General features: G+C 47.2%; 1 protein-coding gene across 21 annotated transcripts in view; it reads left to right on the top strand.

Annotated features, from left to right (window-relative positions):
- FOXP1 (forkhead box P1) overlaps nucleotides 1-20,480 on the top strand; it is a 384,604-nt gene that overhangs the window by 206,139 nt on the left and 157,985 nt on the right. For 20 of the 21 annotated variants that reach the window (XM_083795634.1, XM_083795619.1, XM_083795618.1 and 17 more), the window contains one exon: nucleotides 17,008-17,189. In XM_083795634.1, coding sequence (XP_083651760.1) covers nucleotides 17,019-17,189 — 171 coding nt within the window. In that variant the 5' untranslated portion in view covers nucleotides 17,008-17,018. Of the gene's footprint in view, nucleotides 1-2,050; nucleotides 2,710-17,007; nucleotides 17,190-20,480 lie in introns of those variants that run through there. The other variant, XM_083795616.1, reaches the window with a different exon arrangement.

Below are 20,480 nucleotides of genomic sequence, written 5' to 3'. Positions count from 1 at the left end.
CCCTGCAGGCGTCGCGCGGGCGCTCGCGCCGCCGCTGGTCCGCACGGCTGCTGGGAGGTCGGGGCACGCAGGTGGGATGCTGGGGTGCGTCCGTGCGGTCAGTGGGTCCTGGTGGCAGCAGCCCCGAGATCCCCTGCTGCTGCCCCTGCTCCCCTCTCACTTCTATAAGTTCTGCACATCTTAATCTGACACGCTTAAAATATTTTAGGACGGAACTTCTTATTTTTTTTTCCCAAGTCTTCAGCGGTTGCATGTTTGACATGGTTTTGTTATCCTAGATGTTGTGTTGTGATCTGGTGCCGAGAGCATTAATTCCTTTATCAGCTCTATTTCCTTTACAGTTGTTCATTTAATTGAGCTCCTCTGTGTATTTTACAAAACAAGATGCATTCATTACAACTCGCAGACCTCAGATAGGGTTGTAACGTGTTTCAGAAAAATAGCACTTCTGCAGATAGTTGTAGAAGTTGGGTGTTTGGTTTATTTTTCAGATGATGGCAGGAAGCAGTAGCAGAATTCTTGCATGCATAATCAGGAGGAACTTTCCAGAAGCTCTTTATTCTAGCTATTTTCTTTTAAAGCTGTGTTTACTCTAAGAATTCGTCTGAGGCAGTTGAAATATGTGGCTGCAGCATAGCACAAAATACTCTGTATGTTTTGTTCCTCTTCTTGTTCTGCTCTGACTTGTGCAAACAGCTTTAATCCAAAGGAGCAGATCACACAGTCTGTGGCTGCGGCATCGCGCAGTCGAGTGTAGGGTGCGAATTACCCGCGTGCTGCACATCCTGACACTGAGCCCTCTCGCCCTGAGCGGAGTGTAAACACGGCGTATCCTCCTCTTTCACGAGTCCTCGGAGCAGGAAGCCACGGGCGCTCGGGAAGCCAGCACATCTGCGGGACTGCGCACCTGCGCGTGGATGGCGACGTCGGCAGGCTGCGCTGGGAGCGGGTGCTGAGCGCCAGCGCGTCCCCGCGGCCCCCACCGGCCGGGAAGGGACGCGGCTGGGAAGGGCTCTGCTCCCTACTGCTGGGGACACAGCCCCGGGAGGGCCGTGCCACGAGCCCGGAGCAACCTCTGCCGGGACCCTCGTGGCTGTGAGGGCCCCGCGGCGTGGTTCTGGGCGGCCGGGAGGCCGCGTGCTGGCTGCTGGGAGGCCCCTGTCGTGCTGGCGTCGTGCGTGGGCAAGGTACGGGCACCTATAGGCATGCTCGTGGCCGCGGCAAGCTGCAGGGGCGCATTTGGTGACCGGTTCCTGGTTGCCCCTCTCTTCTGCCGCCTCTCCCCGTCCCGGCCCTCCCTGAGAGCAGCTCAGAGCTGGGGCAACGCTCTTCGGCCACGGGTGGAGGCAGAAGAGGGATTAAGAGCTTGGCTTCCTGCATCTTGACTCAAAAGTAGGCATATGTGCTTTTTTTGGTGAGTAGAAACAAAATCAGTTTCGACAGAGCTTTTTTAGGGAGTTTTCTCAGGCACAGGATGAAATCTTGAGGTGGAAAAAAAATTCACGCTTTTTTCTCTCTGTTGGGCCAGTGTGATGAGGACCAACTGTATTTTTGGGTGCTTGGGATCCGTGTGTGTCACCGTCGAGCATGTGGCTGTGGAGGAACGCGTGCGCGATGTACATGTCTCCTGCACGGAGATCTGGTGGGGTGGGATCCTCGCTCTGGACCCAGGCCGGAGCTGTTCCTGGGAAAGAAGCAACGAGGCAAAACTGGGCAGGAAAAGCAATTCTGTCCCACTTGTTCCCTTCTGGCTGATCCTTTCCCTTCTGCCTCGTGTCCTAGCCGTAACCTGACAGCCCCAAAACCTTGGCTGAGTGCATTTTTCTGACTGTGTTGTGGGCCTGATCCTCGAGAGGGGTTAGGTGCTCTCAGTTGTGGGTGCTCAGAGTTCTCGCTAGTCACCCTGCTCAGATGCTGGTGGTTACGTTTTTTTTTTTTAATGGAAAAAAAAGCATTTTTCCATTTGCTTCTCTATAAACTGAAACCACTAAAGAGCTTTTGCTTAGTTCCCCCCCCCCCCCAACACACACTGATGGATGCAGGGGAGGGACTGCAGGTCTTAGAAGGCTGTAAGTGTGTGAAAACAAGGAGCCCTAATGAAAAGAGTTTTGCAACTTAATTGTAGTGGGTGTGCCCTTGTTTGCAAAAAGAAACGAAAGTGCTGGAGGCCGAAGTGTTTTCTTTAGCCTCAGCCTGGTGGCAGAGCGGAGTGAACTTCCCCAGCCAGTTTTGCCAAGGTGCCTGAGACCTGCAGGTCCCCGCAGTGCTGCAGTGCTGGGACCCTTCCCGTGGACTTCGGGCCGCCTCTCCCTGCGGCGCCCTCCAGAAATACCACGTTTTTCGCAGCAGACCTTTCGGACCTTTCTATCCTCTGTACCGGGGGCTCCCGAGTGCCCTCCTGGAAAGGTGCCTTGTTCGCATCCCATTCCCTCCGCCCGATGCGCTGCGTTTGGGGATGCCAGCTCGTCTGCTCCAAAGGGTTTGAGATCCGTGAGCTGCCCTCCGGACGGAGATGCGCACCTCCACGCAGCCAGCCTGAAGCCCGCTGAGGGCTTGTCCCTCCTGGCACGGTGTCTTCAACCCCTTAGGAGCAGTCCCCGACCCCCTGCGACTGCTGCCTTCTGCTGCAGGCTCCTCAGCTACCCAGTGCCCCATAGAAACGCGAGCCGTTTTAAATAGATGCTGTTTGCAGCATCTTGGACTTGCTCCGTGAGTATGAGAAATGTTAACATAAATTCTTTAAATAACATCTAGTAGTGTTGAATGCACAGAACTATAAAACATTTTTATATTCTGAGGCTCATTTGCATCTTCACATTAAAAACTGTGGTTTTCTTTTCAGGGAATGCTTGCAAGATCTGATTTGTTTTGAAATCAAAGCTAAATTTGTGTTCCTGCATTCCTCTTTGCCCTTCATTTGACAAATTTTTCTTGTTCTATAAATACAGAATTGTAAACAAGGGCTAATCCTTAGCAACAACCTGGAAAGTTACCGTTCCTCTCCAGCTCCTATTATAATTAATGCAGACGCTCTGAATATGATGTGATTTACACGTAGTATTCCTCAGGCCAGGAGGTACTAATACCTTGTTAGAGAACTGAGCAAAGAGCGCTCTTCTGCGTTCGCCATATAACATAATTGCCCTGCATTTTCTTTCCTAAGAAGATGGTTAAAGATGCTTTTTACTTCACATTTGGAAAATGGAAGGCTTCTGCTTTTGCATTTGGCTGAAATTGTCTTAAATGTGTTTTCCCTCCTGCAGCAGTCAACATTGTCAAAACATTGTGCAAAGTACATTTTAATAATACGGGTTAAGACCATCATTATATTAGTTTAATTCGCAGTCTAGGTAAATTCTTTAGATGCTTCCACTTTGTCATAAAAGTTTTTCACAGTAAACATCATCTGTTTTTTCCCTCTGTAGAAAAGAAAGAGGTAATAGAGTCGGTGAATGAATAAATCCCTTGTGTTAAATTGTTTGAGTACAGCTTGAACAAGACTTTCTCTCGTGGTCCGTCCTTTTCTTTTATTTAATTTTCATTTAATTTTGTTTTGTTCTGTTTATATTTATTCAGGGAGTGTTTTTTCAGTGTTAATCTATGTAAGCCACATGCAGTTGAATGCTGCAACTCCCAAAAGGCTGTGATTAAAACATTATGGATGTGGCAAACCACAAATAGAAAAGTAAGTTTACGTTTAGCTTTTCTTCATAAAATAGATTTTATTCAAGTTTTGTAATACCTTGGTAGCGTGGTCAGCATTGCCATAAAAATTCTGTGTTATATGAAATGATACAATCTGTGAAGCATTTCCCATTATGTAGACACCATGTCTTTAAATTATAGCAATTTCTTAAGATTTTAAAGCAAAATGAGCTCTTAGAAGTGTGATTAATAGCAGGGAATGAGGCTAACACTGGGTCATCAGTGGCACTCCATTACAAAAAAGGTTGGACTAATAAAAGCATCCATCTATTTGACCAATAAAGCATTTGAATGATATGCTTATAGTTTTTATCATCCCGTAGTTACTTTGTACTGAGCAAACTGTGATTTTACGTGCTGGAAAAGGAGCGTGGAGCAGGCAGCGCAGCCGAGGTGAGAGCAGCAGTCTCGCGCAGGGAAAATAGCATGACTTTCATGCGAAGCTTGATGTTTTCAGAAGCCTTCAGGTTGCGGGGTCGAAATTTCTGAAGCCGCTGTGAAACATCTGAATCCCCCGCGACCCGTGCCTGCCTGCCCACAGCCGTTCGGTGAGGCTGGCCCTCGCCGTCCTGCAGGGCGGGGAGAAAGGACGGTATTGTGTGTAATCATTAATTCAGAGTTAAGTCCCCGGCAGCCCCAGACATCAGAAATATTCTGCTGAAGCACAGGAAATGGGGCAGCACTTCTGTTTTCCTGGTGCGCGGCCGCCAACTCCGTGCTCGAGTCCCACCTTTCATCCTGCCCGCTATTATGCTGTCAGCCTGATGTACGAAAAAATAGGAGGTTGCCTCAACAATGCTGCTTTCGGGTTTCATTTAAATACCTGCCTTATTAGTGGGTTGTACTCATTTCATGCTTTTGAGCGAGCTTTTTTTTTTTTTTTTTTTTAACAACAAAAGGCTAAATGTTTTCTGAAAAAAAAGGGAAGCTGAGTGTCTTGGCCAGCCGCAGATGCCCAGGATTGTGCTGTGAAGAAAAGTACCAAATATTCTAAAACTTGTGAAAAAATGATGAGGGAGGAGGCTCCTAGCCACCGTGCTGTTTGCACATGAAATGATGAGGGAGAGGAGATTAGTGCCCGGGCCAGCTGTGACCTTGGCAGCTTCCTCGACTGAGAACCGGGGTGAATTTCCTCGCTGCTCGGTGGCAGCGCTGGCGCTCCTCGGGAGGCAGCGGGGACGCCGGCTGGGATCTGGGGCACCTGGGGGAAAAAAGGACCTGTGGCATAGACCTCAACAGCATCCTCTACCCCCATCCAACCAGTGGGACGTCTTAGAGGGCTTATTTTTACGTACGGGAGGGATGAAGAGGCTTCTGGAGGTCACAGCAGGGATTGTGTCAGGGCAGGAATGTAACCAAGAGCCCTGGATTAACCCCTGCCGCTAGGACCATCCATCTTCTCTCCCGCTGCTTCAGATCTTTCCCGAAATCCATGTTCAAGATAGAGCAGTTCCAGAAACCTCCCCGGAGGAGGGTTGCGATGGGCATCTTCCAAATGGCGTGGGGGTGAGAGACGGGAAGGGAAAGGTGGAAAACCCCGGGGGCTTCAGGCGGTGGGCGCCACCAGGAGGGATGTCACGGGGCGGTGGTGCTGAGAGAGGGACACTGGGGTGACAGCCGAGGGCCAGAGCTTTCTGTTGTGGGAAGGAGACTTCAGAGGAGACGGAGGGGCTTTGGAGGGGCTTCTGGCACCGCCCGGGTTACTGAAGAGGAGCAGGGGAGGTCTCCAGAGACTGGAGGATGGAGGCAGGAGGCAGAAGGAAGAGGGCTGAGGACGGGGCAGAGAAGGAGGAACCGTGCCTTGTGCATGGGCGGGTGTGCATGAAGCCATCCGGCCATGCTGGGAGGGATGAGGTTGTGTAGAGAGGCAGCGTTTTGCTTGTTTGTTTTAGGGGAGAAACTGAGCATTTTGCATCCCACCTTTTGCAGTTGCTGATTTTTTTTTTTTTTTCTTAATGTAAATAGATCTTCCACATCAGTGGTTTGGCCGGTAAATCTTGTTCTGTGAACCACTTTCAAGTGATTTCAGCTCCTTTCTTTACCCTTTATCTAGCAGATGCACGGCTGTGTTTTTTCCTCTGTTGCCTGTTGTCTTGAGGTTGCAAAGAAAGACTGCAAAGGCTTGTTGTTTGTTGTTGTTGAAGGGGGGAAAAAACCCTCAATCCACAGAAGAGTTAACAGGATTTCACTTGATCTGCTCGTTTATGCAATGAGTAATGCGAGGTTGGTAACAGCAAATTGTTGTTTATAAGCAAACATGGCACTGTGTAAACAAGAAGGCCTGGTCCCCAACTGGTTGGATTTCATGGTGGTCAGCAGCTGATATATGTAACGTACAACCTTTCTGCTGCTCGAAATGTCAGAAGAATGACTATTTGTTTGTCTTGAGTTCTTCCCAGCTGTTTACTCTGTAATGCATTTGCCTCAACCTTGATTCCCTAAGAGTGGCCCCTTTCTCCTCCCTGCTCTGTTTACATTAGTCCTGCCCCGAGTGTCACCTATGAAATCTGTTGATTATTCCACCTGGTTAATGTTAAATTGCTCTTGCAAGATGATGTGTTTGTTCATAAACACAAATGCTGGGCCCCTTGTTTACTGTACCCATGGCAGCAATCAGTTATTAAACAAATATTGCTTTGTTTGCGGGTGTGAGCAGCAGTTTATCCTGCAAGGTCTGGAAAAAAACCTTTAAATGCTGGGATTTTGATAAAGGAGAAAAAGGGGAGCTTGTCCCTGGAATGTGGCTGAAACTCACTTTGGTTTGCTTTGCTTATCTTTAACTTGGGTGAAGGGGCTAGAAAGATTAGCAAGTTGTTTGGTTTTTCCAAGAGATTTCCTTAGTGTAATGATATCTATCCAGTTGTTTGCTTTTTTCAGAAGGGAGAGAGCACTCCTGCAAGACGACTAGCACAGCGATAGACGGCTGATGGCTAGAAAATCCTGTACGGAGCAAACAAGGAGTTAGAAGGTCTAGGACAAAGGTATAGGGCTATGAACCAGGTAATCGCCCCAAAAGAACGGCCTTTGAGTTCTGTGCAGCGTTGGGTCGGGGGTGTTTTGGTTTCCCTCCGTGCTCGCGTCTGATTGTAATCGATGAAGTCTGAAAAGGCGAAGCTTTCACTTTTATTTCTGAGATGTGGGCAAAATCTCTGGTGTAAGAGCAGAGCCATCTGAACGAAAATACCCAATTTAAAAATGCTCTCTGCCATTCCTTCTCCTGCAAGTGAGGTTACTGAGCTGCTTTATTCTTTTTACAACTGGAAAGCAGCGTTTACTTCTGCTAAATTCTGTATGCTGGCTATTTGCTCTCCGGTTTCTGAGAGTCCTAATTAGAGAGCACCCTCCTGGTCGTTGCTGCTTTTGGGTTGTTTTGCAAATGAGCAAGAAAACTCAGTCACACCATCTTTGTTTTTCAAAATTATTGTTTGTTGTTTCTGAACGTGGCTTGGATTTCGAATGCCAGGCAGGACCTGTTAGCACTAACAGTAAATTGTTAGGGCGTCTCACACAGAGGGAGTAAACCCTCCTAGAGTGACCTTGAGAAGGAAATGTTAACTCTCTTTGTATAAAGGTGGTGCCTGCGCCTTTACATGCGAATTATCAATTAAAATATCTTGAATATAAGTTTATAAAAAGCTTCTGAAGGGTGAAATTAAATAGTTGGCCTTTTCGTCCCTTGGAAAGGCGAGAAACAAAATACAGATAGAAACGTGACGTCCTGCTTTCCCTACCTCACCCCAGTGGTCCGGGCCTGTTCTGGCTGCCAGAGCAGCGGGGCTGGAGGGGAGATGGGGGCACCTGAAGCCGTGGCTGTGCCAGTGGGCATTAACCGGCCGGGGGAAAATAGCGAAGTGAGAACTGCGTCGTGCAGAAGTGCTGAGGACTCGCACCTGGCTTCGGGGTGGTTTCTGACTTCTGGAGGCCGGTAGACGGTTTAGAAACGCTTTGTTGGAGATACGCCGGGGGGGTGGGCTCGTCATTAATGTGCCGCCAGCACTCAGTCTTGCAAGGTTTGGTGTCGTCGTGTTGAAGCAGTGCTGCTGCCATCTCGCTGTCCGTGCTGCCACGTGAACGTATTTATTAAATGCAGCTCTGGCCTTTCGGTAAGTTGGATATTCTGGTCGCCTTCTTCTCTGGGAGAGGGACCGCGAGCGTACGTAGCGGGGGCCGAGCGGCGTGCATACAAACAGGGGGGCCCAGGGCCGTGAGAGCGGCTGCGTTTCTGTTCCTCTCCGCCACCAAGCCCGGGGAGCCCCGCAGGTGGGTGCCTCCCGAGGGACATGCGGCGGTGCCGTGCCCCTCTCCGGCGAGGGGCTTTCCTCCAACGCCCACGCTGCTGGCGTCCCAGCCTCACGGCGGCCGTCGCAGAGCATGGCTTTGGGGTGGTGGTTTGCTGCTCGCCGTTCCTTTCCTTCCAAATAAATGATGTTCCCAGCGATGGTGAGGGCATTTAGTCAAGCTTGTGGCTGAAAGACAGCTCTCCCTGGGAGAGAGGAAGGAACCTCACTCCGCCGGTGACGGTATGTAAATGCTGCATCCTCTTCGCCACTCGCCTGGAAATGGCCCAGCTCGAGAGCCTTGACGCAGCCATGGCGTGAGCTTTGTGGATTTCAATAGCTGTCAAGCTGAGAGGTGTAGATTGATGTAGAGCTAGCTTCACAAAGGGGATTTGTTTATCCAAGGTGAGACTGGGAGTAATTTCCCTGTGGATGTGTTAAAAGAAGGGAGAATGCAAGATGCTCAGGCAGGGAAAGCAGAGTTGTCCGTCTCCGCTGCCTAACACTCGGGTCTTCAGCAAATGTTGGGTTATGTGACCCGGGAGCGAAAGCTAGGCAGTCGTTGTGGGCCGTATTGGGCAGGTAAGGGTAAGATGGTGTTTTATGGCCTCGGTATCTGGTTCCAACAAGCAAGTTACAGATCACCTACCTGAAGCAAAGAAGTGAGACCTTTTATCTCGCGGTTTGGTATGATTTGGTGCATGAGTTTTTCGTGGGGACCAGCTCTAGCTCTCTGAGGAGAACCAGTGGCAACCTTTTAATGTCCATTTCAATTAATTTTCCTTGGATTTTCTTGTTCTCTGTTCCTTCCTGTTTGTGGTCAGCAACACCAATAATCTTAGGGTTACCAGCAGCGAGAGCTTCTCTAAGAAGTTGTTTGGCCATGATTTCACAATAAGCCAGCGTGGCACAACTGGAATTAGGCTCCTGCCTGTCCTTCCCTTCTCCTAACCACGGCTGTCTTAAGTTTCAGCTCCTGCAGAGCATCAGTCAGCCTTTCACTGAGCTGCCTCTAAGTGATTTCAGGTTCCTGTGGCCCTGAAGTAACCCAGCCTGCGTGAGTCACACGCAAATGGTGAGCGAGGTAGTGGTTAAAAAAAACAAAAAGTCGTGGCAGCCTGCAGATAGGCAGCAGTAGGCAGAGCTGCTCTTCAGGAGACTGCGGGGTGGAAAGTGGACATAAGCCCCGCTATGGGTTGAGGTAGGTGGAAGTTCAGCTTCTCACCGGTGAGACCGCAGGCAGGAGGTCAGGCAACCTGCGTCCTTCTCCTGTTGGCCAAGGTGACGTGCTGAAGCACTTCTAGAAAGCCCCAGCTGTTCACTCACTGGATTCAGGTACATAAGTCTTCACGTTTCCCCTTCCTCATTCGTTTCTTCCCTCTCTGCTCTCCCTGCGGCTCAGCATCACCAAGCAGTGCTTGCCCTGTGCGGGGACGGGGAGCAGCCCCGAGCGAGCCAGGTGCCAGGGCCACGCCGTGGATCGGCTCGTGGGGATGCTCCGGGATCAGCACGATTTGCCTCCCTTCCCCGGGGAGGCTCGGCACATCGCCTCCACCATGGGCTCAGCCAACCTGAAGCCTGGGACGAGTCCAGCACCGACCCTCGCAGCCCCAGCTGAGAGCACGAGGGCTGTGTCAGGAGGCGAACCCGAGGACGTGCTGCGGATAATCCCGTTTCTTCCGGACCCTTTATTTCCTAAGCACTAAATGAAATTTCAGATTTTAGATACGTCTAGACATATACAGTGCACGATAAAGTTGATAATACATTAATCATTTTTAACAACAGGTAATATGCATAATTTATGGTGTTACAGTGCTATCTTTTTTGATATTTATGATGGATAATGCTCAGTTTTTGCCCTCATATTACTGCTTTAAATTATACCACAAGAAAATTAATGAGAAACTAGATTTATGGGTTTCATTTGTTTGTCAATTCGGAAATTAATTGGGTGTTAATTTTAGCCGTCCCTCATCAGACCAGGTCTTTAGTATGTGTGCATTACTTTGCATTCATTGAAGCCTACCTCCCATTTACTGTGGGTCACTAGCTTTGCATACATTAAAATAGCCCTCAGGCTCATTCTCTTGATTACTTTTTGAACTGCCATGCATTAGAAAATTTACGCCTTTCTGTTATAATTATGAAAATTCTGTATTGGAAGATGGTGCTTGCATAACAGCAAGTATACAGTCGTGCTCAACCGTGTAAGATCATACAGCAAATCCCAATACATTTTTGTTCTAATCCTAGAAAATAGCACTCTTGACAATCTTTGTTGTGTGAGTTTCGTCCTCTGAAATTTCAAGGATCCGTCTTTATGCACTGAATTACCTCTTTAAGCTGAGGAAATATCAAAGGATTTCACCTCGTCTCTATCACCGTCTCTTTGTTTCCTCTTCCCGCACTTCCCGTACGCGTTCCTCCCTTCCCTTGCTCCAGGTTTGCCTCTCCTCTAAGAAACGCGGCTGTCAGACATGACTCAGCATCGCTTTTCAGGACAGCAGTCTGACTCGTTCTGTGCCATACTATTTTGGTTGGTTCTTAAAGATCGTCTTTAATTGCTCTTTGCAACCAGTTCTCCCTTCTCGTACTCCTGCACAATTCAGCAACCACCAGTAGTGTGTAGGCGAGTGGCCTTCAAAGGGGTAAGCATGAAGTTTTATCCCAAAAGTACCCTAATGTACTGACAGTTGATCTATAGTTAGTTAGTACATAATTATACCTAAAATACACCCTGTCAGCAGGATAAATGACGGCTACTGAAAACTCTAAAAGCATGATGGGTATGCACCCATCTGCAACGACGAGAGCTGAGGGGTTTGTAAGTTGAGAAAGGCTGGTGAGTTCAGGGTGATCTGATTTACTTAAACCGTGCCATATGTTGGGATGGCTCTTTCTAATAGTCGTGCTAACCGCAGACGCGGGCAGAGAGAAGTCATCTGGTCCACCTGGCTAGTTTGGACTCCCCTCCCCGGCATTATTTCTGTATTTAGCGTGGTGGCAGCCCTCAAGCTGCTCATGTGAAGCTGGCTGATTCACAGTTAATTGTGACATGGTGTAATTTAGTAAATGAGCAGCTGAACATCTGTACGCCTTCCCCCACGGTAGATCAAAGCCTTACCTTACACAAGGCTTTTAATTTCCACTAGCGAATCCTTTTTGTTTTACTGAACTCATGGCTGGCGGGACGGTGCTGCTGGCCGGCCTAGGGACAGGCTGTCAGCCGGACTAAATGGGGGTTTCGGCATCGGCTGGAGGCCGTCGGAGCGTGTTCCTGGAAACACTCAGGACTGGTGGCAGGATGAGGAGCCTGAGGCGCTTTCCCTGGCCAGGCACTTGCACCAGAGGTACCGGGACTAAAAGGGTCCAGCTGTGAGTTCAGCAGCGGTGTCCTGGGAAAGCCCTCGTGGCCCTCGGTGCTGGTGACGGGCAGCGCTGGGAGCGCCCCGCTGCTTTTGCACTGCTTTTGTACCTGTGCTCTTGGTAAGAAGCAGCTTCGCTCGTGCTTTTGTGTTGTCGTGCTGTTCGCACTCTGGAGCGTTAGTTCCAATGCTGCCTTTGCGGCATTGCATTGCTGTGAAGAGCTTCCAAACGTTGTTCTGTTTTTCATAGTCATGCGGAGAAGTGCTCAAAAGTTGGTCTTGAACTTGCTTTGGGGAGCTGCTTGCAACAAATAGGTAAAATATTTACGTATGAATGATGCCTGTGTGGATAGCGTGCCTGCTAGAGAATTTAGGACTAGAACTTGTCATTTGATCACTTACTTAAAGCTGATTTTACCATTACTCTTCCATCCATACAACTAGAAATATATTTTATAAATCTGTGTTTAGTTTAATTTACACATGCTTTCATGGTTGGGCCAAGTTCTTTAAGGGCATTTATTCTGCTTCATATAAATAATTGATCAGCCAAGTTAATTTACTTCTGCCTGACTTGGTCAACCTTAATTAACTGCCCTGGAATAAAGGCTGAACATTTTGTTAGCTTAAAATCTTCCACAAATGTGACAAAGAGGGGATGTATTATGACAACGTTTTTGCTCTAGCATTGTTCCCAGGGGACAGAAATGTTGAAAGATCTTTATGTGCATGTATGTATTTGTAAAAACCTCCAGATACTAGTAGCCAAAATAAAATCATCAGCCTTGCTAGTGACTTTCTGAATGTAGCCCAGGTCGAGTCTGGAATCGTATTTAAAGAAGGATTTTAAGGCCCAGAAGACCCCAGGGATAGTTTTTTTAAGGTGATGAGATTCTTAAAGTGTAGACTGGTGCTTATTCAGGAGTCTTAAAAAAAAGTCTTGCCAGATACCTCCATGTATGGGAGGGCGTTCGAACAGATCTGGGTATCTGTAGTCTTTCAGACTTGCAGTGGGTCCTTATTCTGACGGGTGCATCAGTGATAAAATCCTCCCTCATGCTGACATTAAACAATGCTGCTTGGTCTTTAGAAACTATACCAGTAGCAGAACTGCAGAAATTGCACACTTCAGTGCCCACCTCCTGCCTGCTAATCTCCATGCTTAACCTTGCTCATCTCAATAGTCCGGTGGAGCTAAGAGATGTGTATCTGCAGCATCTGGACTTAGTGATGTTAAGGACTTTTTAAACAATGGATCGGCACAGAATGTTTTCAAAATGAGGATTCCTTCAGGTTGTATCTTTTTAGTTCAAAACACTGACTCCGGAGTCCTCAGAAAGATCCTTTTCATTCAGCCAGAGTTCACATCCGACCTGTGTTTTTTCAATTTTGACCATGCCCTTAAGAAATCAGCTGTCTCCAAATCATCTGGAAGACAATGAGCTGTTGTCCTCCTATTGACAGTGTGCATCGTTTTGATTCCACTCCATTGAAATTTTACCCCCTTACCTTGAACATAACATGTTAAGCAAAGAGATGAGCCAAACCATATGGTTTTGGCTTTGTAGTTGGCTGTACATCAAAACTAGAAGAGGTTTTGTGCAGGTTAAGTCCAGAATCTTGAAAAATCGATCTCTGTTGTGAGATTTTTAAATGAAGCTGATAGTAAGTCATACATGAACAGCTTGTTTAATACAAGCTCCTGGATTTCAGGATGCAATTTTACAAGGGCAGCTGTGGAAGTTTGTTGTTCATGTTGCAGCTTAGCTTTGGTCCCTTCTTAGGGGAAACGCATCTTGTGTCACCTTTAATAATCTGAAGAGTCATTCTGTATCCACCCCTAACATGAAATAGTGTAGAATTTTTATGAAAAAAAAAAAAAAAGAAAAGATACTTACAGTGATAAGAACCCATCTATTTTAAGCTGTTAAAATACATTTTCCTTTGCAGAATTGATATGAGAGTCATTCGGCTTGGTAGAATGTGCAAGGCGGACGTGCTCTTCTGCCATTAAATTTCTTGAGTCGGAATGGGGTGTCTGGTATGTCATGGAAGCTTTTGTCGAATACAGTATTCCTATAATAAATCATTATGCACAACAGCTTTTTCGGTACCGTTCTGCTTACCTAGGGTTGTATTCGGACCAGAATCGGTGTTGGTGGTACTAGACACACAGCTTCGGTTCAGTTGCCACAGAACATAATCGTGTTGCATAAAGTCAGCCTTGCTTTGCTTTTTTCTTTCACAGTTTTGAATGACAGACTTCACTAATAGGCTTCTGAAAGGCCTGCTCCTCTGTGCTGAAGAGAGACAATTATCTCAGCCATCCTCAGTGTACTATCACCTCAGCTCATTTAGGTGTGCTCAAAAAGACAAATAATAATCATTCTTGCAGAAAGCTCTCGCAGGTTGATTTTCATGACATGACGCTTAATGATCAAACCAAACTGTGATTATTTATGTCAACTCACATTTGACTACAGTGAAGAAATAAACAGTTTTATCTTCTCTCCCTTGAAAATCCTGTTTCCTATTGGAGGCATTTTAGCAAAGTGGATTTGTTTTGTATTGGTGTCCAGCTGACGTTATATTGAAGTTGACTGCCCATGAATGGGTGTTCTTAAATCAAAATTTGCTCAGAGATGTTTGCTTCTGCTTTTAAAATAATCTTTGAGTGGACAAAGCCCTGAAAGTCCAAATCATCACAATTTTCGTTTTACTGCCTGATGTTCCTGTTGCACACTCCACCTCTAGCTCCATTTCCCTGCTGGTTGCACTGGTTCGGCTGGGTACACCGCGAGGGCAACTCCGCATGGCTCTGCTGGTAGCTGTTTGGGGTGCTTGGAAATGTAAAAGGGAGCCTGGACATGTCCTCAGGAGCTCGGTGACCTTTTTGTTACCAAATACTGTAAATAATCCATCCTTCTCTCTGTCCTATAGGTTGGAAAAATTGTAGCAATAGCTACTGTTGTTTTTTTCGAGGAGCATTCTGCAGTCCTCGAGGCAATAAATAATTTCTTGACCAGTTTGTTTGTGAACTAGTTTCTGTGTCCTGGAGATATTTTGCTCAGAAGGGCAAGCCAACAAATCGTGATCAGGCAGTGATAGATCTGCTCCTCGGTGGTGTGCATTCTTCTTGCTGCTGTCAAAGACATCTCCGAGCTTTGGTCGCTGCTTTCTCTTAGCCTCCTTAATTTATCCATGTTCTTGCCTCCAGTTGATCTGTTGCATCAGAAGTATTTGAGAATGAAATGTGCTTTTCACTGTTGGGGCACGTCGGTTTTACCATCTCTTTCTGCTGTGGTGTCTGCTGGAGGCACCTGCAGCCATTTTAGGGTGCCCGTCCTCAGCCGGGTGGCCTGCCCCAGGGCCTGCTCAGCCATGGGGACGTGCCGCCCACCCTTGGCCGCTGGGCATCACGGCAGTCCAAGAGATCAATCTCGAAGTTTCACCTGCTGCCACAGTCTCGTGTGGTCTCCTTGTCCAGATTTTCTGCTGAGTTACATTAACGAAATGCTCCGTTTCCTCCAGTTGAGGCTTGACCTCAAATTTAGATAGAAGGGAAGGAGTTGCAGCAATTTCTTGAGTCATCTCTGGTGAAAAGAGGTGCAGTCGCTGCCCGGTGTGTAATCCAGCCTTGCGTGCTAGATGCGTGGAGTGAGCGCTTGCATAGACCTCGCTGTGCTTGTAGGGTTTCCTTATAGCATCAAAAATGAAAAACACACCGTGCCCAGTCTGTGTGAGAGCAGGATCATGCTAAAACCCCAAAGCATTTACTCGTGGCATTGGGAAAGCCGTAGGTTAGTTTAGATCTCTGGAGCTCTTACAAGGGGGCTGACAGAAGCTTTGTAACGAGCCCCCAAGCCCTTTTGTCTCCTTGCATAATTCCAAGATTTCACAAAACAGATTGAAAGAGGTTTCCATAGACCAGCTGAAATTTATTTAAATGTAATCGGAACATTTGAATCTGTCCTAGCACCATCCATGCGCTCGGGCGGCCGGCAGCCTGAATAGATCCCTTCATGACTGGAGCGGGGTCCCGCTAATGAGCGGCTCGCCCGCCCGGGCCGTGAATCAGTGAGGAGCGCTAACGCCGGAGCGTGGTGGTGACAAAGCCCTCATTAGTCAGCTGCTTCTCAGTTAGGACAGTTTGATTATCAGCCGTATGGATCATCGTTATGAATGGCTGAAGCTACCAAGTGAAAAAGCGGCCTGGTCTTGGTGCGTGCGTCTGGAGCACGTCGTCATGACGGTGGTCACCTACAGCCGGGGCCTGCGCTGGGAGGACGAGGCCTTGCCTCCAGCCGGTGCCGTGCCACGCTGGGCTCCCCTGGAGCCCTGGGAAAGGCTTCTCCCCTGGTACTTTTCCATTAGAAAGGCGTTCTGTTCCTCTCCCTTTCTGAATGACGTTTTCCCTTATGCGCTGGAAAGGATTTTTGTGCTTCCTTGTGAATCGGGGTAGTGACGGAACTGAAGCAGGTTCCTCCTGGCGCGTGAAGCTGCTGAATTTTGAAGTGCACGGCCCTGCGCAGAGGTGTTTGGCTCCCATGCGGGTGGTGAGCTGGTGCTGAGCGGGCACTGGGCTCTGAGCACACAGCACGGCTCTCCCCGGGCAGGGAACGGAGGGAGGGGTGGGCTGGCAGAAGCAGATCACATTAATTATGTGTAAATCTTGTAACTTGGGGCCTAGCAGGTGGAAATACCTATAAAACAACTCATCAACACATCTCAAAGGTAGTGGTTTGCAGTTGGAAAGTGACGTACATGCTTTGCTTGGGGACTTGTGCTGCCAGTTCATTCACAAAACCACACATGAAATCCCAAGAGATCTTAGGGAAGCGATCGGGCAGTCCTCCTCCTCCTCGTTGTGGGGTCTGCGACCCACTGCCATAACTGGTGAGCACAGCATTTTATAGATCCGCAGGCACACGTCCACCAAGAGTTAAGAGCAGCCTGCTGGCCGGCTCTGCAGAGCTGTGACTGCTAAGATGATGTTTAGCCCAATACACAGCTTGCTGCACATAACTCAGGAGCCTTTTCACCATAATACCATAGTGCCTCCAAAGTCAGGCCAAATCCAATAAATTTGCCAAAAACACAAGTTCTGTGAGCCACCAAAGCAGTTTGCTCCAAGCAAGATCCCCTGGTGTCCAGCACATCCCAGGCTCAGCCTAAATTGATTCACGGTAATAAGAGGAATTCAGCAGTATCACAGTGGGGACGGAAACCGAAATGCTGAATGCTCTGCTTCCCCTACCTGTCCCTACGTACTACATACGAAGTTTTCGATGTTGTCCATCACATGTTGCAAAGAATGACTCATCGGTTTCAAAGGAAAGCATCCAGATGTAACTAGAGAAATTTAATTATGGATTCTGTGTGTTCATTTGAAAATATTTTTTTTTCTCTAAGGGAAAAAAGATGTTGAGCAAATAATACTATATTTAGAACAGAACGTACTTACTAAAATTATAGCTGTACCAACAGATAAATAAACATAAACTAGTAGCATGAACCATTAATGAAAGATAAATCGTATGAAGGGAAATGACAAATGTTTACAGTTTTGGCAGGATTTAAAACAGGGCATGTCTCCTTATATACAGCAACTGTTTTAACAGCTGCTTTTTTTTTTCCCCTCCCCTAAATTATTTCAGGTTTTTGAGTCATGATGCAAGAATCTGGGACTGAGACAAAAAGTAACGGTTCAGCCATTCAGAATGGAGCGAGCGGTGGCAACCATTTACTAGAGTGCAGCCTACGGGAAGTGAGATCAAACGGCGAGACACCTTCAGTTGAAATTGGGGCTGCAGATTTAACACATCTTCAGCAACAGCAGGTACTGTAAGACATATTACAATTTTCCTACTTACAGAAAAAGCATGAAGCATTTAACCCCCCCCCCACCCCCAAACCCTTCACGTTTGCCAGTCAGAGGATGCTTTCAGGACCTGCCTACAACATTCTGTACATTTTTTGTCTGTAGAGGATTGCGATCGCAATGTAAAGAGAAACGTTAGACTTTTTTTTCCGGAGTTCTTTTTAAATCGTTCCCTGGCAATACCCGAAGATCAGGGCCCGAGTGTGTTGAGTCTGGTGGCAGCGATTGGGTGAACCGCTGTATACAAATAACTGGTTTCCAAAATATGTCACTGGGTGGAAAATACACTAATGCTAAGTTTTGTTTTTGCAACAATTTTTAATATAACCTAGCAACCTCTATCAACAGAATGTTTTCTATTAGCAAGAAATGCTGTGGAGGTATCTGCTGTGGCAAAACTTTGGAGTAAATAAATAAATAAAGCGCGCGTCAGGGCTCTCTTCAATTCAGAAGAATCGCAACAAAATTATGCCTTAGCCTTTCCCTTTGTATTTTAATTAGTGTATTTTCTGGGAAATGACTACGTTCACCAGTGTGAATTATCCGTATAATACATTTTGTCTTTTTTCTTTTCTCTGATAAAATTTTGCAACTCTCTGAGGAAATTTTACACTGGAGTGCTGGGCATGTATCATTAACGTGTTTGGGAACAAAGGCTGCAGTTGAGCCGTCGTGAATACACTTAGGCCTACCCCTCACTTCTCTAATGCAATAAGCATTCTTCAAACCTTTTAAATAAGCGATTGGCAGCTGGTTAAGACTCCCCTAAGCGTACAGTGATCTTTTTAGCAGGTTGTTGTGGAGAAGAAAAACCTGCACTCAAAAACAAAGCAAACTGCGGGCTTGTGGAGGAGCAAGGGACCCCGTTTGCCAACCTAAGACAGAAAGCTGCCGTAATTAAACAAGTCAGAAAAATGGATGATACTAAATGCATAGATTTGGGTTGTTTCAATCATTTTCATCCTACAGGTTTTTACTTGAAGTGAGAATACCATCAGTGAGAAAATCACAGCCATGCTGAATTCATTACTGCAGTAGTCACACAAAACCACGGATAAAATTTCAATAACTGCAGGCCACAGTTGAGTAAACAGTTGCACTGAAACTTAATTCCTGTTGACTTTTCCCTCATTCTTCGCCAGAGGCACATTCTGATTCGTAGTGCAAAGACAACAGGGGTTACAGCTTTGATTAATATAGGACAGTAGAAGAGGATTGGAACAGTAAAATATGTTCAACACAAAGGTCTCTCCTTAAAAAGGCTTCATATCAAAACGAGTTAATTACACTGCCTTTTCCATAGGAGCACTATGGAATTTTCCAGCGCTGGTGCCTGCCTGCTCTGAGCAGAGAGGAGCCGAGGGAGCACACGGGCACGCTGCGGGGCACGGCCCAGCAGCAGGGTGCAGCCCTCCGCTGCGTCCCTCCTGCTCCCAGCTGCTTCTCCGTAGCCATCCAGAGGGCTCTCGCTGCCTTCCATCGCGCTGTAATCTCGCATGTAATGCGTTGTGGCGTTCACCAGCCGCCCGTTCGGTTAAAGAGGGGCACAGATTCCTTCCCTAACGGGTCCTCAGCCCTCCCCTGGTGCCCGGCACAGCTGGGGCAGGGCTGCCTGCGGTGGGCTCCGTGGGGCTCCGCGTTTCGCCCCTAGTTTATTTCTCCTCTGCCAGCACAACAAACGTGTTCGCTTAGCTCGCTTTCCTCCAAGTGCCTAAAAGACCTTTATGTTCTGCGTTTGAATTCTGCTCTTAATTGGTTTTGATGACTAACTTTTCCATGGAGTTATCTTTTAAAGAGCAAGTTGATTGCAAAGTTTGAAACACTTATTGAAAAAAAAAAAAAGATAACAACAAAAGGGTAACCAGAGCCAGCATAAAAATATCAATCTTTGTGTTTGGAAAATATTTTTAAATGCTGAAAAGAAGAAAAACCCGTTGTTTTCAGACAGCTAATGCAAGCATTTACAGATACACATACAACATGGAGCATAATGTTTAGATGTTTCTCCATATACAACATATGCTCTCAGGTCACTTAACAGAATGCGTTCCACAGAACGCTTCTTCAATACAAATGAATGAGTTCTGAATTAAACAGCTATTTCTTAAGAGCATTTCATTCAAATCTTTTCTTTTTGCCACCTGGCACTTGTTTTGTCTGAAAAAAAAAATCGGCGGGTAGTTTGAGCTCGGCTGTTGTGGGTAGCGATGTATTCCGGGGCTGAGCAGTGGGACGTGGGCTCGCAGTGGCTCATCTAAAGCATCTGTGCTGAGTTTTGGTTCACATTTTTTGGTAAATTTATGAATTTATGAGAACTAATAGCTTTGTTACTTTGAGAAAGGAAAACAAATGCTTCACATTTTTTAGGAAGTTTTAATGGCTTTACAAACTTGTAAATATTTTAGCATGGAAAACTGTGGAGCACCGCAGATGTTCCTGTGTTGGAAGGAACAGCACGCGGTGCGAACTCTCTTGTTCTAAGTGCAGGGAGGACTCATAGGACGAGTTTTACTTCCGTGTCATCTCAGGGTGAGTCTGCCATGCAAGAAGACAGAGGGATGTTAAATTATTTAGTATTGTCGATCTTCTAAAATGCACTGTTAAGTGGGGAGTAGAGAGTGTGGAGACCAGTTCTTCTAGATGTAACAGCACATAGCTCAAATGGATGTCTGTGTTTGTAGTCACAAAGATACTTTTCAGAGAGCAAAAGCAATACAAGTGGCTTCTCAGGGACAGTGTGTCTTCGGTAGGGGTGAATAAACATGGAGATAGGTGTAGGAGAAATCACTCCCAGAACCAGTCTAAAAGGGAAGGAGAGCTTTCCCATGGTATTTTGGCACCTCCTGAGGGGGAGAGAGGCTGCCTTCCCCTTGCCGCTGACACGTCTGGCAGCCAGTGGTCGGCACCTTACAGGAATGAATGGGTCACATCCGAATTTGGTGGAGAGGGCAGGGTTTTGGTGACCTGCCTGGAAAGCCTGGAATTGTCACCTGGGCCATCAGGCTTCCTATAAAGGGACCAGAAACGGGCATTTGGCATGGGGTCAGGCAGCAGGGCTCAGCAGCTTGTTCCCGAGGCGCCAGGACCAAGGGACGGGGCTGAAAACGTGGGAACAGGGCTCCAGGCAGCATCGGATGGCTCTTGGGCACCGTGGAAAACCTCTGGGAGGTGCCGAGTGGGTGTCAGAGTCAGCCACGAGCCGCAAGCCTGTAATGAGGGGGTGATGTGCTACCGGGGAGTGATAAACAC

This window comes from Anser anser (genome assembly GCF_964211835.1).
Source record: "Anser anser genome assembly, chromosome: 12".
Classification (NCBI taxonomy): domain Eukaryota; kingdom Metazoa; phylum Chordata; class Aves; order Anseriformes; family Anatidae; genus Anser; species Anser anser.
The sequence above is the reverse complement of the archived record's forward strand: the minus strand, read 5'-3'. Positions and strand labels throughout refer to the sequence as shown.